The sequence below is a fragment of the Hemiscyllium ocellatum genome, chromosome 18, assembly GCF_020745735.1.
Source record: "Hemiscyllium ocellatum isolate sHemOce1 chromosome 18, sHemOce1.pat.X.cur, whole genome shotgun sequence".
In the NCBI taxonomy this organism is placed as follows: Eukaryota; Metazoa; Chordata; class Chondrichthyes; order Orectolobiformes; family Hemiscylliidae; genus Hemiscyllium; species Hemiscyllium ocellatum.
In genome coordinates this window covers 69,588,421-69,615,341 of record NC_083418.1, presented here as the reverse complement: position 1 = coordinate 69,615,341, position 26,921 = coordinate 69,588,421, and the positions used below count along the sequence as shown (strand labels likewise).

The following is a 26,921-nucleotide window of genomic DNA, read 5'->3' as shown; positions in this document are numbered from 1 at the left end:
TCATGGGCAAAAGGCCTGTACTGCATTGTAATGTTCTATGTTCTATGAAATACGTTCCAACATGCATTAGCACCTTCTGGCATGGGAAAAAGAGCTGGGATATTAAAACTTAAAATGCAGAATACAGATGACTCCTACATAATATCAAAACAATGAGAGGTAGCACAGAAAATAAGTAGATATAATACCTTACTTTCAGTTCTCAAAATGAATAATTCAACCTGAAATATTAACTTGATTTCTCTCTTCTTCAATGATGCCAGCATTTTATCTTTATTTCAAATTTCCAGAATGCAGAATATTTTATTCTTGGTTCCTAAAGGTTCTGTGTTTCCCAGCCAAATGTTTAAAATTGTTTGATTAACTTCTAGGTACTTCAACCATGCTGCAAAAAATAATGTATATAATATATATCTTAATATAGACATAATGTACTTGCAAGGCTCAGTTAGTCTGAGAAACATTTGAGGTTTCAGGTTTCCTATTGCATGTCTCCAATATTTGCTGTCTTTATGGAATGGCATAGGTTAGCCGATGATCTCATGGTATTATCACTGGACTGTAAATCCAGAGACCCATATAATGTTTTGAGGGTCTAGGTTCAAATCCCATCATGGCAGATATAGAATTTGAATTCAATTGACAAAATCTGGAATTAACAGTCTAATGATGACCGTGAATCCATTGTCGATTATCAGAAAAGCCATCGGGTTCCTCCAGGAATGTCCTCCAGGTAAGTAGAGTGTTATCCTTACTACATGTAACTGCAGAACCACAACAGTGTGGTTGACTCTGAACTGCCTTCTGGGACGGACAGTAAATACAGGCCCGGCCAGCTACACCCCCATGAATGATTTTCTTTTTAATTTTCATTTTTAGAGTGAATCCTTGACAGGGAAGTACACCTAAGGTACATAAATGCAATATTATTACTATAAGACCATAAGACATAGGAGTGGAAGTAAGGCCATTCGGCCCATCGAGTCCACTCCGCCATTCAATCATGGCTGATGGGCATTTCAACTCCACTTACCCGCATTCTCCCCGTAGCCCTTAATTCCTTGTGACATCAAGAATTTATCAATCTCTGCCTTGAAGACATTTAGCGTCCTGGCCTCCACTGCACTCTGCGGCAATGAATTCCACAGGCCCACCACTCTCTGGCTGAAGAAATGTCTCCGCATTTCTGTTCTGAATTTACCCCCTCTAATTCTCAGGCTGTGTCCACAGGTCCTAGTCTCCTCGCCTAACGGAACAATTTCCTAGCGTCTAACACATAAACAGTTTGTTAGAATGTGAAATCATTGTCATAGGAAGTAAATTAGACAGATACATGAGAAAAACGGGGATTGGAAGTTATGCTGAAAGGCTGTGTCAATTAGATGAAATGGGAGGTGACTTGTCTGGAATATAACCTGTAGCATGGATTAGTTGGTGTAAATTACTTTCTATTTGCTCCATGTTCTATGTAATTGTATATACTGGTAAGTAAGTGTGGCTGGGGAGAGCCTTAGATTTTCTGAACTTTAAGGTAGATCTTATCTTTTAAGAGTGGTGAGCCAAGTGCTGATTGTGTCACCAGGAGGTGATTTGTATAAAATTGGAACTTGATGCATGAATGAAACATTCTCAAACACAAATGCAAAAACAAACTGTTGTCTTGTAAATTGGCATATTATTTATAATCCTGATTATACCAATGTCAATTACAACTGCAGGAAAATATATTCTACCCTCAAGCTAGAGTTTCTGAATCATAAGCATATGTGCTGGCAAACTTTATGCTCCTTTAGCTACATCTGTGCATTCACCTGGAGACATTTAAATGCTGTTGAGACAATTTTGTTAATTTTGAAAATAAATCAGTAAGTGATTTTTGTAAATCATACATTGAGTTATTTAAAAAGTTAGCCCTTTATCTCTCGTTTTTATAGGTAATGGAAAATATTCAGATTACAACCTAAATTATAAATCTTTCTGCCATTCATAGATTAATACAATGCAGAAAAGGCCATTCAGCCCATTGAGTCTACACCAACATAAGTACCACTAAATCTGCGCTTATCCCAATTTCCTGCACCTGTCTTGCATCCTTGAATGTTATCCTTAAATGGTTCGCCTTGGAACACTTCAACCCCATGGCATCAATGTAGACTTCACCAGTTTCCTCATTTCCCCTCCCCCCATCTTACCCCAGTTCCAGCCTTCGAGCTCAGCTCTGTCCTCATGACCTGTCCCACCTGTCAATCTTCCTTTCCACCTATCCACTCCACCCTCCTCTCTGACCTGTTACCTTCATCCCCACCTCCATCCACCTATTGTACTCTTGGCTACCTTCTCCCCAGCCCCACCCCCCCTCCCATTTATCTCGCCACCCCGGAGGCTCCCTGCCTTCATTCCTGATGAAGGGCTTTTGCCCGAAACATCGATTTTCCTGCTCCTTGGATGCCGTCTGACCTGCTATGCTTTTCCAGCACTACTGTAAACTTGACTTTAATCTCCAGTATCTGCAGTCCTCATTTTCGCCTTGTACATTTTGACAGGGTTTGGTCTGGTCCATAATAACATTCAAGAGATTGGCTTCAAATCTTGGACTTGCATGTAACTCACACATTGCTAGTCCCACAACTTGCAATACAAGAACCGCCTATTTCATACTCTGCTAGGAAAATAGCTCATTCTCAGCCAGTCCAGCATCCTTATGCTCTGTGAAGCACCTATTGCCACATTCTCGCAAACATTTACCTCCTCAGCCCTCACCCATTACTTTATCCCTTTGAAAGAATTTGAATTGAGGGGGTGTGAGTGGGAAAACAAAATGCAGAGAATTCCATTGACTTGGAGGAACATGAGGCCTTGATTTACTCCAGCAACTTGAATGGCAGGTCCTCATCATGCTTCCCATCCTACAGTAATACAACACCAGGGGGCCATCTGAACCGTTGTACTGTGCAAGCTCTTCAACTTCATAGTCTGCCAAGAAAAATTAATTCTTCCCTCCCCTCTACTTGTCAGCACCTTCCTTCATTTCATCATCCTCTGTCCCCTGCTCCCATTGCTTTGATGCAACTTCAAGAAATGAGAGCATAAACTAACAATGAGTGAACGTAATGCCTTGAAATTGAGAAGACTAAGTAGAATGAGGAATCTGTAGCGACATGCTGCTTCATGAGAGACGCAATGAGAAACTGAGTCTGTACCAGTATGTGAACTTCCCTACTGATCTTGCATTCTCTTCTAGCTCAGTGGTCTGATTCAGAATCTGATTCTGATTCTCAGAATCCCTCAACGAATACCACCAAAAATAAATGAACTGCTCAGTCATCATATTGTTTGGATAAAAGAAACACATTTCAAAACTAATTCAGTACAATCCTTCACTGCATGTGTATGAGGTCACATTTGGGATGTTTTTAAGGGACACATGAGGTTGTATAAAATGCAAGTATTTCTTCATGTAATGCAATCTAACTATTTCTTTTTTTTTATTCTGAATTAACTTTGTAGCAAATTTATTAAATTACAATAAAAATTGCACATTGATTACAATGTGTTGATTTTGATGAATTTGGCAGAAGCCTAGTTTAATATAACACATTAGATTAGATTAGATTACTTACAGTGTGGAAACAGGCCCTTCGACCCAACAAGTCCACACCGACCCGCCGAAGCGCAACCCACCCATACCCCACATTTACCCCTTAGCTAACACTGCGGGCAATTTAGCATGGCCAATTCACCTGACCCGCACATCTTTGGACTGTGGGAGGAAACCGGAGCACCCGGAGGAAACCCACGCAGACACGGGGAGAACGTGCAAACTCCACACAGACAGTCGCCTGAGTTGGGAATTGAACCCGGGTCTCAGGCGCTGTGAGGCAGCAGTGCTAACCACTGTGCCACCATGCCGCCCAGATGTCATGATCTAACTTAGAAAATGTGGCTTATGTTGATGTGGACCTCTTCTTCATAAATTTAGAAAGAAAGATTGTGCTTTGGAATTACTGCATCATGTTATACTTGAATGACACAAAAATTATAAATTTAAAGCACATGGTCTAAAATGGCATTGTTTCCGCAATACCTATTCTTGGTATCTCTCAAACTTGCTTGCAGGACACAGGAACCATATTCTCCTGTTTACTGCAGAGATATAGCAAATGGGTTTTAAAAGAATGTTTTAACCATGTAATTACATAGTTGATTATATATCACTGTCAAGTCCCATATCTTGAGAATCTCTACCATATTTTACTCTTAAACACAATTAACACCTGCATTTAGCTGTCTGTATCAAAGGACCAAATTAGCAGTAACAGGCTTATATTCAGTTGAAGAGAGTTTAAAACTAGTTTATTGAGTATTGTGCAGATCCCGTTGCATGACAGTAGTGGAAGATTATTTTTTAAAAACTGCTCAAGCAGTAAGATAACTTCATTTAATCTTTTATTGCAGCAGAAATCGCCATTAACATTTTTTGCATTCCTGCTTGAATTTCCAAGATGCTATCATTTATCAAGAAAGATCCCCCCTCCTGTCTAACACACTTGAATAATTCCTACTTGCACAGTGGTGAATGGCACTGTGTTGTACATTCAAAGATAACTGATCAATTGCAGAGAATTTTATAAGATCTTTCTGTTTAAATGAGTACTATGTATTGAATGTAGGATTGCTAGTTGATAGATTGCACTGTTAGCATTGTGTGTGACTTCTAATTTTATGACGTAAATTTTTTTAAATTTGCTTTACAACACTAAATAGTACACTAATGTTTCCAAATAACCTCTGGGTAAGTGCCTAAATAGAGGCAGTAATACAGATTTTCCTTTGAAATTAAAAATTCCAATTAACGATGTTCTTGTTCATTTTTAATTTCTGTGGCAAGAGCTTTTGAGTTTATCGAGTGGTGAACAGAAATGTATTCTGACATAACAGAACCTCAAGTCTAATTTTGCTGAGAATAGAAGAATAATGAATGATTTTGTCAGAGGATTCCAGTGTTTTAAAATTATTGAAGTTTTTTGTGGGGGGAATGGCAGTTGCTTCTGACGTGAATTGCTTACTACAAGACCAGTTTTGAAATCAAGAGTATGAACAATTTTTTGTGTCTCAAGCAATTAATAAAGAAGTGATAGAATACTTTTGACTCAAAGCTTTCAAAGATAGGGATCCAGCATTTAGAAATGAACCTTAGAGTTTCATGTTGCATATTTGATGATATTTTTTCCTACTTTAAACCAGATTTATAGTTACGGGGTTTTTGGATATAGGGAGGTGGTCCCATTATTTTAAAATCTTAATTCTGTGCTTTCAGGAAACCAAGGAGAATCACTCAGGCATTTATTAGCAATTGAAATGAATTATTCTCTTCTGTCCTGCTTTTGACTAACAAATCTACAGTTCAGAGACCACCGCCACTAGAAACTAATGGTCGAGTTCAAAAGCAGACACGTGATAAACAAGCATATTAATCATCTCAGTTACAGTACAGATAGCTAAGTTCTTGATAAATATTGCAGTTTTAAACTTCAGGCAAAATCAAGATTGACTAATTTGTCCAAAAAGTGTGTATCTTGTTATTTTGAGAATGTAGATGTTGAAATGACATTTCATGCCCAGCTCAAGTTGTCCTATAACTGTGGTGGTGGCTCATCAAATTCCATTGCACCATTTTGTAAAAGTTGCTTTCATTCTTTCTTTTTACAACTGAATGTCACACATTATGTGCTTTACTTTAAATTCTCTGAAGAGGCCTAACAAAGCTGCTCAACTTTCCATGAGCACCGTATTCTGCAGGATCCCTTTCTCATGCTACTAATGTTTTTAGTTACTTGACTAATAAATCTTGCGAACCTTTCATAATGTGGTTCTGCATATGAAACTTAAATTAGTGGGAAGCTGCATGCAAAAAACATTGACAAAAACCAGCTAATTACAGGTTTTCATTGAACTTGACTTGGTAATTATGATCCGGTCTGTTATGGTGAAGTCTATGTTTCTAATCATAAACTGATCCTTTTAATCTACACAGTAGTCTTTGAAGCAATTAAGAGTTCATTAAACAGTGCTTTGGTTTGGTTCACGTGCTTGTTTTCTGTTTAGCTGTACTTTTTCTAAAAGCATGCTCAAGATAATTCTAAACAAATGCTATAATCTTTGCACAGACCTATCATCACTTAACATTTTACAAATGAATTGTTGGTGTACATGTCTAATTGTATGCAGCTGCTAATGACATGTACTCCACCATTGATTTGAACTGCTTTTATATCAACTTGTAATTTTAGTATTCAACTGTTGGTGTTGCAAAATCTATCAAATTTGCTGCTTTCTTAACCCAGTACTAATTTTGCAATGAGACTAGCACTTTACAATTCACAACTATGCTATTGGCTGTGAGCCCTGGCATTTTTCTTCAAATAGCTATGACGCCAAAAAAGAAGTGTAACTCATGGAGTGTTAGTGCTATTGTGGGAGAAATGCAGTGCATCTTTATATGAGCTCTTTCAGTGCTCAGCAAATCTCACGTATTTGTTTTGTAGTTGCACCACTGTATATGTCTATCCATTTTTAGTTCATTTTGGCAGATGCATTTTGTGTCAATTTGTAAAACTTTCCAAATTGAAATTTCTGCTGTGGGTTCAACTATTGTTTGCTGTAAGAATTTTGATTTCTTTTTAAGCCATGCTTAATTGATCGCATCAGCCCTGATTTTGCAGTGGTAATGTTGGTGAAATGACATTATTACTCCTTTAAAGTGACAACAACCTTCAAGAGTCCATGTATGTACAAAATAACATGAATTTCAGAACTTGCCATTTCAGAACCAGTTCTGCACTTTTCCAGAGAGTGTGCTGTTGAGATTCCCTCAACCCTTTCTAGCCCCCAGATTACAATCTGAGTCTGTGAAGCGCCAAAATTTTCCATGACTGTACTGTTCTAACAATGCTGGAAAACCTTGCACCTTGTTGAGTGAAGTGCTATGTGTGAAGTCAATATGAAACCAAAAGCAGGGAGTGTTGCTGAATAAACAGATCTTGGAGTGCAGGTTCATTGTTCCTTGAAAGTGGAGTCTCAGGCAGATGGATAGTGAAGAAGATGTTTAGTATGTTTTCTTTTATTGGTCAGAGCATTGAGTATAGGAGTTCGGAGGTCATGTTGCGGTTTTATGGGACATTGGTACAGCCACCTTTGCCATATTGTGTGCAATTCTGGTCTCCCTCATATAGGAACGATGTTGTGAAACTTGAAAAGAATCAGAAAAGATTTATAAGGGTAGAAGAGTTTGAGCAATAGTGAGAAGCTGAATAGGCTGGGGCCGTTTTCCCTGGACCTTATAGAGGTTTATAAAATCAAGAAGGGCATGGATAGGATAAATAGACAAGGTCTTTTTCTGGGTTGGAGGAGTCTGGAGTGAGAGGGCGTAGGTTCAAGGTGAAAGGGGAAAGACTTAAAAGGGATCTAAGGGCAACTTTTTCACACAGAGGGTGGTGCGTGTTTGGAGTGAGCTACCAGAGGAAGTGGTGGAGGCTGGTACAATTACAACATTTCAAGGCAACTGGATGGGTAAATGAATAGGAAGGGTTTAGAGGGTTAATGGACAAGTGCTGTCAAATGGGACTAGCTTAATTAGGATGTTTGGTCAGCATGGACGATTTGGATCGAAGGGTCTGTTTCCGTGCTGTACATCGCTATGACTCTAATTGTTACAATACACATTTATCAACCCAGAAAAACTAATTTTATAATTGTGGGATATCTCCATTATTATAAATTTCCACATTTTAAAAGTGTAGTCATATTGATATCTTAGCTTCTGTCCAATCAAACTTGTTCATTTTGGATTTAACTATTTAAATTAAAAGTGAAGTTTAAAGTGTTTTTAAATTCCTAATTGGCTGTCTATACGAATTATTCAATTTGATTGGCTACTCACCTAGCTTGCAGATATCATAACTAATGTGCTCATGGAAATTCCTGTAACTTGGGATTTAAGGTGCCGACCAGACAGTAGAAGTCTGCAAACACCTTTCTTTGAGATCAATGGCGGGTACCCCTGCTTTATTTTTCTAAAATGCTTTTTGAATTAACAACCTACTATCTGCAAAAACACAATAGGGCCACTGATCGCTGGTTCAAATGATGATGGTCTTGAAAACATATTGGAAGTATTCTTTTGCACTATCTTGCCTCAGTGTATTAAGAACTTTAGTGAAATATTTTAAACTGGACACAAACAGACCATTAAATTTGCTGCTCCAAAGCATATGAACTTTAACATTTAAGTTACAACAGACCAGATTCTTAGCAATTACCTAATTAACATAGAAATATAGAATTGGAGCAGGAGTAGCCCATTCAGCCCTTCAAGCCTGCTCTGCCATTCAGTATGATCATCCAACTCAGTACTCTGTTCCTGCTTTCTCCCCATGCCATTTGTTTCTTTTAGTCTTAAGAGCTGTGTCTACATCTTTTTGAAATTAAATGTGGAGACTCTCAGCTGTCCAGGGAATTCACATGTTTGTCATAACGACATAACAGGCATTTGCGGAAAGTCCATGAACTAGGGATTTATATAAGCTTGTATAATGTTCGAGTTCTCAATTTTAAACAATGACCAGCAACTCAGCTTTATGCTTTAAACAAGAGAAAAGAACGACTTGATGTAATTATTGCTGAAAGTTACTTTCATAAAAAGTGGTAAAGTTATTGACAAAAATACAGAAGCAAAGGTTTGAAGTGAATAAGGATAAAAACTACACACTATAATATCACTAGATACCTAGCTTGCGGTTATGTTGCCTTTGTGAAGGGTTGAAACTTGAGGTCAGGTTGAGCATCTAAAAGTAGTTTACCTTTGGGGTAAAAGCAGGGTGGGACTTTCAGTGGTGACCTCTGTTTTCAGATTTGAGAAGATGAAGGTTATTCCCCAACCCAGCAGATAGGTTACCATGGTTTCGCTGTTGTGAAACCAGTTATTTTGTCTGTCTGGCGAGAAGGCAGATAATTGGACCATGGTAGGTTGAAGCCCTGAGATGCTAATTGTCTAAGCAAATTGCCAACATGGCAGGATGGGGGTTGGTGGCAGTGGTGAGTATCTCTCCAGGGTCAGTCTATCAAAACACTTCACCTTCCCACCACCTTCCTTGGCATTTCACTGAAAGGGCAAATCACATCCAATGTCTTTAGATGGTGTCCATCTGAATGGCTATCCTCAGCCAGCCTTTAGATATCTGCAGCAGATGGGACTTGAACCTGGGCCCCCTGGCTCCGAAAAAGGACAGTGCATTGCAACACACCTTAGCAGCCCCATTCCTCTCTCCCCCCCACCCCCCCCCCCCCCCCCACCACCCCCAGCAAGCTTTTATCACAATCAGACAAAATGGCTGAAAATGTTAACCTTGATAAATCATTGTTCCATAAAGAAAAGTTTATTTTGCTAGAATTCCTTATGATGCCCTCCTTACTTTCTGTGAATCACTACAGAAGCTTTGAGTTATGAAATCTTTGAATTGTTTAAAGATCGCTTGTGATTAGCTGTTAAAAGAACACAATCCAATTGTTTGCTTTTGGCTACAGCTGAATCCACAATAGAGGTCATGTGATGTTCAGAAGGCACATTGCAAGATGTGTTGGTCTCAATTTTCACGACAATGGAGAATGTCTCCACTTCAGTGAAAATTTAAGAAAATCTTTGGGATTCTTTGCAGGCATGTGAGGGTCAGGTACACTTTAAGCCACTGGGAACAGCCCAAATTGTCAGCACTGTCAATAAGTGTTAACAAGTGACCATTTGCTGGTAATTGTAAAATAATGTCAAACTGATATTTTTGGATTAATTTTTTTCTCATTAGTGCATAGAATGTAGAACTTTAAGTCATAATAATATACTTTTAGCCTCTGTGCTTGATACTCAATGAATTGGCATGGTAGCTGAAAGGATAAAGGATCATTGGGATCAGTGGTGGTCATAGGTTGTCACAAGCAATATAAGAGGCTATGGGGGTTTTGGTAGAGGGCACTAGGTTGCATAATGGTGGGGCCAGGGAAATGTGCAGAACTGAGAACTGGCAGATTGTTTATATTTATTTCTTTGTGAGAGGTAATCCCACTTGGACCTGTTCACTGGATTTTTTGATAAAGGTAATACGCCCTTCAGGACTGTGAAAAAGCATACTTGTGGATATGAAGTGTATAAGCATATTGGACTGCCAAAATTGTCAGTTGATCTGACTCCCAATCTAGCCCGCTCCCAGACTTAAAATGGAAAGTGTGGATAGCCATTTTTAAAGGGTTGTTTCTCAATGCCAGGATTTCATCCACCTCTGCTCACAAATATATTTTCTGTGAGACATCTGTTTGTTTAAGGATGGACCGATAGAAAAGAACCTTCCAAATTGGCGTGATTCAATGCTCTTCCCTGAAACCAATCAAAAAGTCTATGCTGCATTTGAATCATTCTTTCACAAGCAAAGATGCTGAATATCATAAGTCCTCAGAGGTGTTCACTGACAATATAGTAACTGTACTCAATATGACTACTTACCTTATTTCAAAAGATACATTGAATTCAAAAGATACAAAATTAGGGAAATATTTTGATACCTCCTTTTTATGTTCGCTTCAAGTTGATGAGGAGGCAGAGTTCCACCAAAGGGCATCAAGCTAGTTTCAAGTAACGTAAACAGTCAAAGTAATTATCAGCAATATCTTCTAAATGGGAATTCCCAACAGAGAGAAGGACTCCACAACTTGTTTCACCTTTATGTGCACCTGAAAGCCAATCTTCAATTGAAAGAAATCTATTTCTGAGAATCTTTAACTTGCAAAGCCCTTATTTTGACTTCATAGCATCCACTTCATTCTAGGAACTAGAGCATCCTTGTCACAGATGGAGGCCATAAACCAGAGACTGAATTAATCGTAATCGAGATCAATCTACTACTGTAGCTAATCTTTATGTGCATGTGGAAATGAGTGTGTGAAATGTCGTGTTTTAAATGTGGAGTGAGTCTGTGAGGATATATAACCTTCTTTATATTAAAACTCCCAAAGGTTTGCTGATGAATTCTTTTCAATAAGGAAACTCACCTCTTGAATAAAAAAACATGTTGATCATAGGGATTAAAGGAAGCACGCAAATTTTGCCTTTGGCGGTACCAATGACTAGTATAAATGGACAACATTACGTTATACTTTTCCCCTCACACTATAATGTTATCAATTAGTGTCGCTCATGAATGATTTACACGTCAATGACTTTGATGTAAATTATTTGTAATGTATATTCTGTCTTGAACTGCAAAAACCACATGTATAAACAGATAATCTGTAGTATATACAATTCTCTATATGTATGGACTTTGCCTTTATAATTTGCATATCTGAAAGGAGAATTGGTTCAACACTGCAGTATCTATTTTGGTACCAAATTCTGCTGATCAGAAAGAGCTCAGGTTTGATACTGACCTGTGCTAAGTTATCTGACCTCCTAAAGTCTGGTAGTGAAGCAGCACAGAGTTGGCTTCAATGTACTTGAGCTGTAGGTGAAAAGAATCTTTCAGTCTCAGATGATTGTTACTCAATAGCTCCTACTGAATAGTACTTGTGTGTAAACTTTGGATAAAGACAATAAAGGTTTCACTGTCCTATCCTTTTATAGTTAAATAGCTTGATGACATTTGATGTCAGATTCAAAATGAAAGCTAGGCACTGGGTGATGTATTTGACCCTGTGCCACAATAACTCAGCATGACTCACTAACTTTAAAACAGGGATGAGACTTAAAAGATGGCATTCAGTATGTATGATTTATGTTTAATTATAGTAATTACGTCATGGCAGAAATAAAACAAATCTAATTACCTTGTTTATTTGCTGAATTGGTAAATTCAAACACTGTTTTATAACTTAGAATAGACAGGTGAGGTTAATAACTAGATTAATTTTTTTAATCATTCAGAAAGTCAGTAACAATGTTTGGAATTTATGATTACGTATAGGTGTGGCGTGAATTTCCTGACAGGTTGGTGGGATACCCAGGGCGACTTCATTTGTGGGACCACGATACTAATAAATGGAAGTATGAATCCGAATGGACGAATGAGGTCTCAATGGTATTAACTGGAGCAGCTTTCTATCATAAGGTACAAGTACATTTTAAAACTAACTTTGCCACAGGCAATAATGCAGTTGCTATATTTTGTGCCTATGGTATTGACATCACAGACTTGCTGGAAAAACATGTGTTCTAGTGCATTGTACTACATATTCCACAAAATTTCATAACCTTGCTTCTCTAACTTTTACAATAATGTGAGAAAAAGCTAGCCTGGGGAAAAGGTCTTCAAATTAAAATAAGACTTGCCTGGCTGAGAGTGAAAATCTGAAGTTCAGCAAAAATATCAATTTAATTTTGGATGAAGTTTACTGGGAATTCTATGACACCAGAGAAGACAAAGTGTCAATTGAAAACTGACCATCCAGTCAAGAGAACTACATGTAGAAATATTTAAACAAATTTAAAGGGCAGCAGGAAAATGTAGAATGACTAGAGATGAAAGCTGTGTGATTTAATATATAACATTGCCTTAAAGTTTGGATTTTATACTAGTGGCCCATGGGTGTTGGTCTATTTTTTGTGAAGGAATTTTAAAGTGAGCTATGTCGGTCTTTCTGGAACTATGATTTTAAACCTGTATGCATCAAAGAGCAGATCTGCAAAGCTATCGAGAGTATTCATGGAAGTTTACAACAGGAGAAATAAAACATTGGCAGACATTAGCTTGCTTTTACATTTAGAAAAATCAAAGATTGATCTTAGCTTAAAATATCCCAGAGATTGGAAAGTTTTTGAGGTAGTTTGAAGGAAACTTAACTGAAATTTGATACCAATACAATTTTCTACAAGAAAAAGGAGATTGTTCAAAGGACTTAAGGAAATAGGTTACCTAGTGAATGAGTATGGTTTGGTTAAAAATCTGTGCTTGTTATTCAAAGCTGAGAAAAAAAATCTAAGATTTCAGTTGTGAGAATGATCTAGGGAAAAGGCCTCAGCTCAACACACTGGAAATGAGATGAAGCATTTATGTCACAACTGAGGTTTGAGATGGAAGGAATTTGTCTGAATTTTTGATGAACTGTGAAATGGTGTTGTTGGGAAGTAGGTGGGATTTCATTTTCCCCAATATTTGAGACCTTTCAAACTGTCTTATATGTAGATGGTTTAGTTTTATTTGATGTTTTTTGTGTTAAAAATGAAATCGGCAAACTTATGTTTCAGTGAAAGGCCACTATGTTAGAAAAAAATTAAAAATAAACAATATGACCTATCAAGCTAGATTTTATTCTGAGATCTCACTTGTCTAATACTAACATCAGCTGGGATCATAACATTCTTAGGAGAGAATTGATATTGCTGATCGGCACTGAAAAGCTATTTCAAAGATGTAAGTTCATGAACTAATGCAAGACTGGGAAAATTAAATTGAATAAAAGCAGAATGCTATGGATGCTGCAAATCTGAAACAAAAAGAGTAAGTGCTGGGAAAATTCAGGTCTGACAGCACCTGTGGTGAGAAAAACTGAGTCATAGTTTTAGTCCAATATCACTCCTCTTCTGTTCTGAGACATTTCTCCAGCACACTCTATTTTCATGATAAATGAAATTAAATCAGCTTCATTCCTGATGAAGGGCTTTTCTGCTCCTCGGATGCTGCCTGACCAGCTGTGCTTTTCCAGCACCACTCTAGGGTAGACTCTGATTTCCAGCATCTGCAGTCCTCACTTTTGTCCTTAAATGCCTAAGTGTTTAGTATTGAGATGGCAATAGTAAAGATGTCAGCAGTAGATACATATTTGAGCAGCAGCATCAAAATAGCATTAAATGTGATATTGTGGCTTGTGTGATGACTACCAGTATGCATCAGAGATGAGAAAATTACTGCCAGATTTCGGGAAATCTAAAGGCTGAGGTTGGAAAGTGGAGAACACTTTAGAGAAAGCACAAAGTTGAAAAAACAGGTAGATAAAAATGAATATAATCATTACCCTTGATTCCCTGTACCATTTGGAAAATAAATTGTGTTAAAAAGAGAGCAATCTACCAAATAATATACAGTATTATTTTGCTAGTCAGCAGGCATGTATGACTAATTATTGTTAAATATACTGAACTAAATTACAAGGTTTTTTTAAGAGATTTTCTTAGGTCAGTTATTAGACTTTTTTATTGTGACGTAAGTTTTTCAAATTTGAAAATAATTTGCTTTCTTTTAAAAATACTTTTTAATAGTATTGTACAGAATTTAATGTATCCTGATTACATTTGTACATTAATAAGTTTTGGTATTGCTGGCAAGACTAACCATAGAATCCCTACAGTGTAGAAAGAGGCCATTCAGTCCATTGAGTCTGCACCAACCCACTGAAGACCATCCCACCCAGGCCCATCTTATCCCCATAACTCTGCATTTACCATGACAGATTCACCTAGCATACTATGTGGAGTTTGCATGTCTTCCTGTTTCTGTGTGGGTTTCCTCCCACAATCCAAAGACGTACAGATCAAATGCCCAACCCTAATTGCATTTGGGATAGCAGTGATGATCTGCCTTCTTGAATTGCTGTAGATTATGGAGTGTAGTTACATCCCCATGCTAATAAAGTATGATGAATGTTTTTCTGAACCTTGTATCCTTTTGGCATTTTTCATTGTCATAGAATATGATGCTCTCTGATGAAAGGAACATTGTGCATGAAATAGCATAATGCGGTCTAATACAAGTGATTTCCTCTGCTGTTGCTTCTGGAGTTAAACAACATGACAGCTCTTTCAGGTTTTTTTATACTAATTATTTTATTTTTGCTGCTGGCTGTGCTTTGTCAGTGATTTCTTTTCCTTATTCTTTTTCTTATTGGTTAAGATTTTCCTTGGCTGTTGCTTTTTTACTATTTCTATCCCACTGAATTACTGTTGCACAGAAGTAGAGAAATGTTAGTAGATCCACTGGAAGTTGTTGAGAGGATTTAGTAAAGCTTTTTATTTACATTAAGAGGAATTTTGATACGGTGATTTTGAAGAATTAATGATGAGGGATCACCTATTTAAAAAAAGGTTAGAAGAACTTATTTTTTACACATTTCTGCAATGAGAGGATTGCTCAATGAGAAGGGAATGAGTAGGCTGGGTCCTTGTTCTGTGAAATTTAAAAAAAATGAGATGTGGTCTCATTGAAACACATGGTATTCTTAGATTTCAACAAGGCTGGAAAGATTTTCACCTGGCTGTGTGAGGGTTATGGTCTCAGAATATGGAGCTGGTAATTTAGGTTTGAAACAAGAATAATTTTTTTCCCTTCAGTATTGTGAACCTTTGGAATTCTTTCCACCAGGGAGCTGAGGATGCTGGTGTGTTCAGTATATTCAAGTTAGAAATAAGGGAAACCAGGGTTATGGTTGGGTAGCTGAGACACAGATCAGCCATGATCTTATTAAATGATATAGCAAGCTGTAAGGCCTAGGAGGACCATTTCTACTCCTATTTGTTTTATATTACAAAATATCAGAGCTGTTGGGGGAATTGTGTTTTTTTAAGCAGAAGAAAGTATTTTAAAACAACTTCTGCCCTTCACACTAAAGGATAGGGGAATATAGTGTCTAGTAACATTGGCTAGAATAGGAAGTGTTGCATGTGTTGGTATAAAATTTAGATATGCTTGTGGAGAACATGGTTTGTTATGAAATAGTTGCTTTAATAAAATCTGCAATGTTTGAACATCTATAAGGTAATAGCACAAGATTAAATTAATCCAGCAATAGTTGAATGAGTGAAGTTCAAGGTGAATTTTTTTTGACAAGTCATTAAAGTCAGATGTTGAAATCTAGATTAGTAAAATAGAAAGAGAAGAAAGATCGTGAACTTTGGTTATAGTCCCATTCAAAATATATAATTATGACCAGCAGATTTTCTGAGTATCAGCACAGGCAGCTGCTATTCATAATGTTGATGGATGATCTTGATGAACATACCTTCTCACAGATATTCTAATTTTATCATCACAACCCATGGTATGGGACACCGTATATCTTCAAAGTAATCAAAGAGATGAGGTAAATCAAAAAGAATTGAATGTTATGCCAAATTGAAGTGTTTTAAAGTTCTGAAGATTATCCAATTGGAAGAAGTATGAAGTCACTGCTTTGCAATATCGAGAAAGAATTCATGAGAATTTCAGATTGCAATCAACGTTGATCTTGACATTTGATAAATCTAAGGAGGAGCAAGAAAATGTATAGCAGTATTTTTGAAGCCAAGAAGCAGCAAGACAAAAAAATGCAGCAATGTTTAGTTTAAGAATTGGGAGCTTTAGTAGGCCATCAGTTTGTCAAGTCCTCTGCGCCATTTAATAATGTTATAACTGATCTAGATTATGACCATAACTCTAATTTGATGCCTAACCCCTATTAGTTTTGATTCCCTGTATGGAAAAAGTCTTTTTAACTCAACCTTGAATGTATTCCCTGACCTAATCTTCACTGCTCACTGGAATTCTAGACCATTTAATGAATATCTGGGAGAAGAAATTTCTCTTAATCTCATTCTTCCATATAGGAAAACATCCATTCAGCATCTGCCCTGTCAAGTTCGCCCAGAATCTTGTATGTATTAATAAGATCACTTGTCATATTTCTAAACTCCATTGAGCCCAACTGTCCAACCATATCTCACAAGAAAACGTCATCCGAGCCCTAACCTTATAAGCATCTTTTGAATTTCCACTGTTAATTGTACCTGTCCTTAAATAAGGCAAACAAATCTGTATTCCATCCGCATGATTTTGATTCATCAATATACTGTACGGTTGTAGCAAGCTTTACCGACTTTTATGCTCCATCCTGTTCCAATGCCATGTGCCTTCCTAATCACTCAAATAGTAACGTTTTGTGAAGAGGAAACTCGGATCCTTCTGTGCGAGTGTGTACTATAGTCTCTCTCCGTTTAAATAACATTCTGCTTTTTCATTCTTCCTGCTTAATAGGACAACTTCATATTTTCCTACATTGTAGCTGAAACATTAATTCTGTTTTCTCTCCACAGATGCTGCCAGATCTGCTAAGTTTCATCAGCAATTTTTGTTTCTATTTCCAACTTCCAGCATCCACCATTCCTTATTTTGCATTGTTTAATTTATAACTTGTAATAATAGACTCTACGTGAGGACTTAGCCTTATGCCTGTGTCCCACAAGATCCTTCTCTACACTCACCAAGTCTTTATGAGATCATTACAATGGTAATGCTTATTGCACTCAATCAAGTATTAAGCCTATCAGACCAATGTACAACACAAACCAGAAAACCAAAAACTGATCTTCAGTTGTCAATATCATTTTAGAAATACCCCAAAATGAAGATTGGAGCAAACATATAGGATCAAGATTGAAGCTGAAGCATCATGAATAAACTTTAAAAATAATATGTTAGAATATGCTGATATTCTAATATAGTCATGATTTAAAAATAGACATTTTACTATAAAGTTATTTCAAGTGAGTTTTGAGAAGATTTGTAGCTCAGGTTGAGGTTCTAGATGTAGGTTTGCTCGCTGAGCTAGAAGGTTCGTTTTCAGATGTTTCATCACCATACTAGGTAATGTCTTCAGTGAGCCTCCGAATGAAGGCTCTATCAACAAACACTTTGACTTGGATCCCATTTACCACATGGAGAAAACCAGGAAATGACATCACCATAGGAAATGATGTCACCACAGGAAATAACATCACCAACTCGAGGAAACTCAGACTTATAAATAGAAAGTGGGCTACCCCACCAGTGCTTCATTCAGAGGCTCACTGGAGATGTTACCTAGTACTGTGATGAAAGGTCTGAAATGAACCTTCCAGCTCAGCGAGCAAGCCTACATCCAGAAAGTTATTTCTTTTCAGGGACAGAGAGGATGTTTAGCAGGAATAATGAACTAAATAAGATGGTTAAAGAAGACGCATTCAATAAGTTGTAATTTTCTTTCAAAGGTTTTTAACGGCAAAACTCACAGCATAAGGTTAGCTACAGTTTGTGCAAACTATTAGAACTTGTGTAAGCTTCAACATTGTAAGTTAAAAACCAATGACAACAGCTTCTGGATTTCTACATTTAGCTATGCATGTGCAGGCTCCAGAAGTTACCCGTTTTAAAAGAGTAGTGATGTCAAACGCTGACAGTTTTACCATCATTGCTGCCAGAAAATGCAAACCAGTAATGGCTTTGGTAAAGCATGTATCGATTGACTAAATGTCACCTGCCAATTTTTTTACTGTCAGAATTCAATTTGTATGCTGAATTCTTTTGTTGTTTATCCCTTTCTCCATCTCAAACCCTCTCCCACATCATTTTTTTCTTTATTTTCATTGATTTACTTTCATTTAGCAGTCCCATTGTTTCTTAACATCAATTTTCTATTGTCATTGAGCACCTTCCCTTGCATGAATTTTATCTTGCTTTGTTGATAGGACATATTTACAGGGGCTATATAAAATCAAAACTGGCCATAATAACTTATTAATAACATGGAGACGGAAACACTAACACAACTTCAAAAACATGATCAAAATCTCACCATTTATCAAATAATAGTTTAATTAACATTTCAAATTAGAAATTTTAATAATTTTTATTTTATGTGTAAATTTCCTAAACATTATTAACTGTAATGTAATGTACATGGTGGCTCAGTGGTTAGCACTGTTGACTCACAGCGCAAAGACCTGGGTTCAGTCACAACCTCGGGCGACTGTCTGTGTGGAGTTTGCACATTCTCCCTGTGTCTGTGTGGATTTGCTCCAGGTACTATGGTTTCTCCCCCCAGTCCAAAGATTTGTAGATTAGGTGAATTGGCCATGCTAAATAGCCTGCTAGTGTCCAGGGATATGGAATTTAGGTGGATTAGACATGGGAAATGCAGGGTTATGGGTCTGAGTGGGATGCTCTTTGGAGGGTTGCTGTGAACTCAATGAGTGGAATCTGCTATTTCCACATTGTATGGATCTATGATCTAATACTTTCTAATAGACTTATGTCATACTTTTTATCTTTTCAGTATTTTAATTACTTATATACCTACAAGATGCCAGGCGATATTAAAAATTGGGTGGATGCTCATATGAACTGTGAGGATATTGCTATGAACTTCTTAGTAGCTAACATGACTGGAAAAGCTCCTATTAAGGTATGCTTCCTTGAGTAACAGAAAGATGAACACAATCATAAATCATACAAAGTTGTTATGTTTTGTAAGTAATTAGAATGCATATAAAGTAGATATACATTTATGTTTCTTTAGAAAATAAGCATGTAAATCAAAATTATAATTATATAAATGCAGAAATGATTGATATTATAATCTGTTTATTATTTTAAAAATTCAAATCTTCAATATTAACAACATTAAAAGTTTTTTGTAAATAACCATTGAGAGAGGAAGCCAGCCTTGTAAAGTCAGTATCGAAAGCATTGCAATTTTGGTTTGTGCAAAGCCTCTTGGGTGCTATAAACTTTGTCGCCTTTACAGTCTCTAAATATTCATAGAATCTGTCAATCAACTTAATGAGAAAACCGACATAGGTTAATTAGATCCTTTCAAAGTAGGGGAAGCAACATTTCATCACCTTTTGATTGTACAGGCAACCAGTGCTTGTACAAGGCATCTAGAAGTGTGAAAACAATCGTTAAATAAGTTTTAATGGGTTGTCATCACACACTTTCAATGAATGTGAAACCATTCTAGTAATTTTATTGACCTCTTGTGAGTTGAAATATGCCTTCCTGAGCCAGATGGAACTTGAGCAAAATGTTCTGAAAGGATGGTGCTCTCACATTACACTGCAGGCGTGCTTGAACATCTAGCTGGATTAAACATGCCATTAATATTGTTCGAATTATTGTGACACGCAGGTGACCCCACGTAAAAAGTTCAAGTGCCCGGAGTGCACAGCAATTGATGGACTGTCACTGGACCAAACCCATATGGTTGAACGGTAAGTGCTCCATTCCTCCCATGTATTTAACAGCTTGTGTCTGCCATTTCAGAAGTGCCCAAGAAAAACATGCATGACTGGTTCCAGATTTACAGCCCACTTGGAAAATGTTAGTCACTGCCTTCTGCAAAAAGAAAGTTCTGTCACAGTTTACATAATTAATGATATTGAAATTGTTTGAACCTGTTTATATGTTTAAGCAATAGTGTCCTAAATTTCACAATATTGCAGTAGTTTAGAATAACATCAAAATGATTCAAAGTATTTTGCGAGTGCATTAGAATTGTAGGAACTGTGTTGAAGACTGAGACCCAGTTTTATTTTATTTCACCATTAGAAGTACTGGAGAATAGTGCTTGTTACCACTTCCATTTTGTTGTGAGTGCTTTAAAGGCACCAATACCATGAGCAATTTCATCATTCTTTACAGCAAGCTTTAATGAAGGATAAATGTAACTTTTAAAACCATTGTAAAATAGTTTAACAAAAACCTAAATGCATTCATTCAACTAAAAATTTGTCAGCATTTGGCTTTTTTGTCATCTTCTCAAAACATTAATATTCCCATGTTGTCCTGTTTAACTTTTTAAAACATCTCAATGTCGAGAATTTAAGAAATGCTTTTAATTTTATGGATGACAGTAATGGTTTTGTAATGATTTCTGGTTTTGCAGATGTTGTTCTGACAGTGTTTTATTAGATATCATTAAGTACATATTTAAAACCATGGGAATATAATTGCAGGTCAGAATGCATCAATAAATTTGCATCTGTATTTGGGATCATGCCACTGAAGGTGGTGGAACATCGAGCTGACCCAGTCTTGTACAAGGATGACTTCCCGGAGAAGTTGAAGAGTTTCCCCAACATTGGCAGTTTATGAAATGCTGGCATTCAAAATTGTGACCCTTTTGAGGACACCATCCTTATGCTGTAAGATGTAGGTTCAGCAAGGACCAATCACTGCATGATTTCAAACCATTGTCAGGAATTCGCAGTCTTCTCTTGCCTCTTCACTAAACATTATAACTTTAAGGGATGCAAAGCCGAGAACAATGTGACTTTTTTTAGTGTGACTGTTACCAAATTGTAATATCCTGTCATCACAGAAAATTATTTTCTTTTTCAAACAAAAATGTATTGTGTGTTATGAAGACTATTGAAGATCCAAACTCAAACACAACTCTTCACAATGACAATATATGAAAATCCTCCTCTCTCGTTGGATTCAACATCAAAAGGATTTGTGAACAATTATGTTTCCAAACTTGCCAAAGTTTGACCATGTACTGACTGCTCCATTTGCAATGTGCCTACAGTAATAATACTGCATGTTTGCTGTGACATTGTTTGACCTAATTGGTTATTCCTTGGTATAGCATTCAATACTATTTCAAGTGCACGTACTTGCAGATGGAAAACAATGAAATATTTTCAATCTACACTGCCAATATTGAAAATTGTAATTGCAGCATTCTGCTACAAGTAGTCTCCTCATAAGTTACATTAATTGTTGCTGATGATAATCCCTTACTTTTGATGGCTATTTTTTATTTTCTCATGGTAGCAATATGCAGTAATAGTTTTGAGTGTTTTATTAGGGGTGCTGAGGTGATATATTTTACATAATGTATTTAACCTATATTAGGTAGGTAACTCAATGATTGCTGTCTTGTTAAAAAGAGGAGTTTCAGCTCTCCAGTGTTTCAATGAGTCACATCCTGTAGAGTGCGCTTGGGAGATGGGCAAACTATGTTGCTATCAAAATGGAGGTTGGGGATTTGGTGGATGGGATCAACAAGGGATGTCCAGAAAGAGTTCTTAAAAGTTCTGAAATTATGAGTATGCGTTCTGCTTCTCCCAGTCAGATTGTGTGTTGTAATGTACAAGCATTGAACATTGATTGAGTAGGGACCATGATTAATTGATTATTGTTTATTGCCTACTTGCCACCTGCAACTCCCTTCCCACCCGCTTCCATAATCCAAACCAATTAATGTACCAGTGTTTGAGAGTTGCTGGGAGACTGGTTTCATCAATGCAATCATAGTTAGGGAAGAATCGTCACCCTGAGATGGGAGAAAAAAATCATTTAAAAATTAGAATCAAGTTTTGCTGACTGACTTAGATACAGTAAAGGTGTTCTGATATTTTACAAAATGAAAGTCCTGGGATTCTCAAAGCATAGGCTTTGCACAGCTGGCTACAAGTCAAAGGTAAAAGTGTTTACGATTCACTAGACTGCTTGGAAAATGTGTCTATAGCATATCTCCCAGACTGCTGAGGTAAGTAAGTACGTCAGCTAGTTTTGCATTTGGCATTTAGGAAATTGCATGAAGCCTGTTCTATAGGAAGCCCCTGTATGTATGAAAACACCTTAACAAAATTTAAGATACTGACAATATCGTATCGTACTACACAGTCAAATGAAGAGTTTTATCAAATTCAAAAGATACATTGGACATCTTCCTGAGATAATACAGCAATTTTAAATTCGTGAAGGTTTTTGCACATTTTTTTAAAATTAATGTTTTCTTCCAAAGAGCTGCCTATTGAACAGCACTGTGGTTATAATGTTTGTTTTTTTTATTGATGACCATTATAGATATCATTGTTAGAAACCAAGAATGTTCATGATTTATAGAGCCATTTATACTGTGTAATATTTTCCAGCAGCTGCTTTATTCCATCTTAACACTGCAAAATCCGACTATTAATTGGCTAATCCCAGGAGTGTATTCTGCGGTAGTTTCTGAGATGAAGTCCAGCACAGGAAGCCAAGAAGGGTGTGAGTTTCATTTGTTTTGCTTCAAAGTTGTCACATAATATCAGGGTATGTTGTACTCCCTTCACAGGACAGGTTAGGACAAAATATTTCTGAGACAATTAATAGGTATAACTCACTGAAACATGCTATGAGTACCATGCATTGCAGGGATCAAAATGCTGGAATCAGACTGGGGCTCAACTTCTGATGTTTTTATACCAGCTGTGTGAATTGTTATTCCTACATTACACTTCTATTGGCAGTTGTCGGTATTTTCATATTTTCCCACCATTAGTGATCAATAATACAGGTAACTGCATAACTATGTAGTGATGGTGTATTGAATGTTGGACAGCAACAGTATGGAAGAAAATACTTGTAGAGTTTAAAGCAGCTACGATTTGCTATTAAGAGTTTTTAGTAAACCTTCAGCACTGCTTGAATTTTTCTAACATAAAAAGAATTTAGATTTATGCACCTCTCATATTGACACTAGAATACTTTGAAAAATAATTCTTCTAAGTACAGCTACTTGTGTTGGAAAATACAACTGCTATTCCACGCAGGAACGTTCCATCTGTTTTTAGGTGGCAGTGGTTGAGACAGAAATGTTGGCTCAGCGACATAAATATTTACAAAGTTGCTGACACTGTTTACAAGTTCTATGATTACAAAACTAATTGCATTTATGGGAATTTGTTCCAGAATTGTAACAAAAATGGACCTCTTGTCAAACCAAATAGTAAGAATCTGTTTTTAATGTCCTTTTATTCTGCTGCAACTCATTGAAATCATGCTATAAACTTAATTGCTACAATTACTCTTCTCTAAATTGAAGAACAGTGGTTATTTGTCAATTACATTTTGAAAAGCCTGGGTTTCATACCATGGTTTAAGCACTTTAACTCCCTTGTTGATCAGAATCTATATGAGGAGGTGGTTGAATTGCCATTAGATTGAACTGCTTTGTGTGGAAATTCACAACCCCTTATGCATATATTCTATGCAGTGCAATTGGTCAACTTGTAAAACTTCCCCTGATAAGTCAGTGGGCTATGATCTGGTAAGGTACAAAGGCACCTAAATCAAATGGTTTCAGTTTTGATTTGTGTTGTGTACCAAACTACCCTGTAGCTGACTAAGCCAACTGAGTACCTTTGATGTTGTAGTTGTCTAGGTGGGGGAAAGGAACAATTATCCATCTTATCTCATTCCTATTAATTGATTTCTATTGAAAACTGAATTTACAGATCTCCCCCACCCAGTTGCTGTGGTCTGCTGACATTTGTTGTCCATGTTCATGATTGCCTACTGACCATTATAACAAAAGACTTTTTGCAGTCATCTCTAGGGTGGGGATGATCGGGCTTTTTTTTCAAAAGGTTGATCTAATGATCTAATCAAAAATCCTATGTTTTGGATTTGTATGGAATCCAAGAGTCCTATAAAAATCAGATGATGAATACGCTTTGCAGCAGAAAGCATCGAGCACACTATACAAATATGGCTGTAAAATGTATTTGAACACTACAACTGTTAAATGAACAAATGTTTTTCATAATTTATTTTATCTAAAATTTGCAGGTTTTTCTTAGGTGCTGGCACACAACTTGGAACAAGTTATCTCTGCCTTCCTACTTCATCAGACATTCCCTTTAGTTCTCTCGTTCCACCATCCCTTTTCTCCAAATCTTTCCACTGCTGAGGATCCAAAGTGAGGCCATTAACTTGAAATATTAATTCTGTTTCATGCTCCATAGATGCTGCCTACACTTCTGAGTATTTCAATCATATTCTGCCTTTAGTTTGGGACAAAAAGGCATTACGTTAAACTATTAAAGATCAAATATAGCATTGTTATTAGAATGTTTTCAATGCAGAATGGTTAACAAGTGGAATGACTTCTCAATAAGATAGTTATGATAGGGAATAAGGTAAGTTTTCCGCTGGATGGCTGGGTGAGATGAAATTGGTCAAATAGTTGTAACTGAGCTGTTCTGAAAAAAATCATATCAGACTTAAGTCATTGATTCTATATTGTTCCCTGCACAGATGCTGCCAAACCTGCTCAATGTCTCCATACCTTCTGTTTTCAGTTCATATTTCTAGCATCAGCAGTATTTGCTTTTATTAGATTTAGTCATTTCAATTAATTTCAGGGAAAGTTGAATGGATATATGAAACAATTGAACCACAATGAATCTTAAAATTGTATTTCAGATTTCACAAAGCATTGCCATTGATACTTTTCTGCAATCCTTGCACTAAAATGGCAAAATCTCTTACCTATATGTGATCTCTTATCAACTTCTAACTGTATTTTTCTTATTTTTTGGTTTAATGTTATTGTACTTTATTTGCAAATGTTATCTAATTATTGCATACTGGTGTGTATTTTATAACTGGACAGTACTGTTAAATGGAAGTCATTGGGTGGCCACTGAAAGTCATTTATCAAGTAAATTAACTTTATATCACACTCAATATGTCCTGTGTTAATTGGACCAACTATTGGATGTATTTCCATGTGATTACAAGCCTGTAAATATTTTTCAGTACAATCTAACTAGGATGTTACTTCACATTAATGTGACAGCTGGCAGAGTTTGCAGCTCAGCATCAGACATGTTGACAGAAAATTGTCTTCCGTTAATTTCTGAAGCAGGGAGTGATATAAAACTGTTTTGTTTTCCATCTTGTGTACAATGCTGCTCATAGCATTATTGACAAATTTGAACAAAATCTCAATCACAAAATTGATCATTCTTGAACTTTTAAAATGTACACTTGTTGAAATTTTTATTTCAAATGCAGGTTAAAAAGTGAAGAATACAGAAGATGCACTGCTGTGTTTAACTTTTTTGGGGATAGCCTGAGTCACTACATTCAGGGTTACTGGTGTACATCTTCTGACACCTGTTGTTAATATAAGTTCTGTAATCCTTTCTGTACTCTGTCAGCAATTCAGAAGGGCAATGTTGGTATTTTTGTCCACTCCAATTAATGAAAGGCTTCAGAGATATCAAGATCACATTTCATCACCATTCCTTGAAAAGCAAATAGTTTTTTTTACAAGGAAAAAGACAGATTCTTTATTGAGTTATTGGTTATACCTGTCAAAACAATACACACCATTCTGACCCAATCTGATACAGTTTCCTACGAAATTACATCTATGCAAATCATTGTTTCAAGTGCAATAACTTATTTGTAAAACAGTACAACACAGGCGAAATATAAGTCTGTTAGATTGTCACAGTAATGATGAACACTACATTGGATGCAGTAACATTTTTTATTGAATGTAATCTAATTGCACCCTTTCCTACAATTATGTTTCAAACAAGGCAATTAAAGCTAAAGGAGTAAAGTATTTTACAACAAATTATAACAGTAATATTCTTGAGATTTCTTCTCAGCAAAAGTACACAACACACCCAAACAGATATATTACTCTGAACTTCAACCTTCTACTTCAGTAGTATCAGTAATCGCAATGGGCGTGATTGTTTCAAAAGATAATGACATCTAAAACTGTATAACATCTCACTTTGGTATAGTTAGCAATTACACTTTTTGTTTATTTGTAAGACATTTTCTTAACTTGTCTTCTTTTTAACTTGTGTAAACTTTGCAAGATCTTAAACTACTGTTGCTACTATAGGTCAGTGCCCTGGACTAGACACAGGTTTTAATGTTGAAAGTCAAGTAAATATTTTTTTTAGAAGATTAACTACTTAAAAATTGATTTGAACTTGATATCCAGTTTACTTAAAATATTCTATTGAAAGAAAATGTCCTTAAAGATCTGTGGTGGCGTAGGACAAAGGAACCAATTAGTCTCTGTGCCATAACCGATATGGGGCATTTACAAAACCCTGTCGCCAATATCACTTAAAACAAAGTAATTTGGCAAAAATAAAACAAAAATTAGTTATAATTTGTATACAGAAACCTTAAGAAAAACTTGATTACAAAAATTAGAATAAATCGATACATTTACTAAAATTGCAAGACGTTGCCAAAGTTTTCAGTACCTGATTGGAATTGAAGTGATTAATCAGAATGCCAAACCAGCCCCCGCACATGTCCAGAAACAAGGTATGATTTCACCTAGGC

General features: G+C 36.5%; 1 protein-coding gene across 1 annotated transcript in view; it reads left to right on the top strand.

Annotated features, from left to right (window-relative positions):
• ext2 (exostosin glycosyltransferase 2) overlaps positions 1–25,281 on the top strand; it is a 193,700-nt gene extending 168,419 nt beyond the window's left edge. The window contains exons 11-14 of the mRNA XM_060839088.1: positions 12,006–12,149; positions 19,099–19,227; positions 19,953–20,035; positions 20,780–25,281. Of these exons, the coding sequence (XP_060695071.1) occupies positions 12,006–12,149; positions 19,099–19,227; positions 19,953–20,035; positions 20,780–20,918 (495 nt within the window). The 3' untranslated portion in view covers positions 20,919–25,281. The remainder of the gene's footprint in view (positions 1–12,005; positions 12,150–19,098; positions 19,228–19,952; positions 20,036–20,779) is intronic.
• The last annotated feature ends 1,640 nt before the right edge of the window (positions 25,282–26,921 follow it).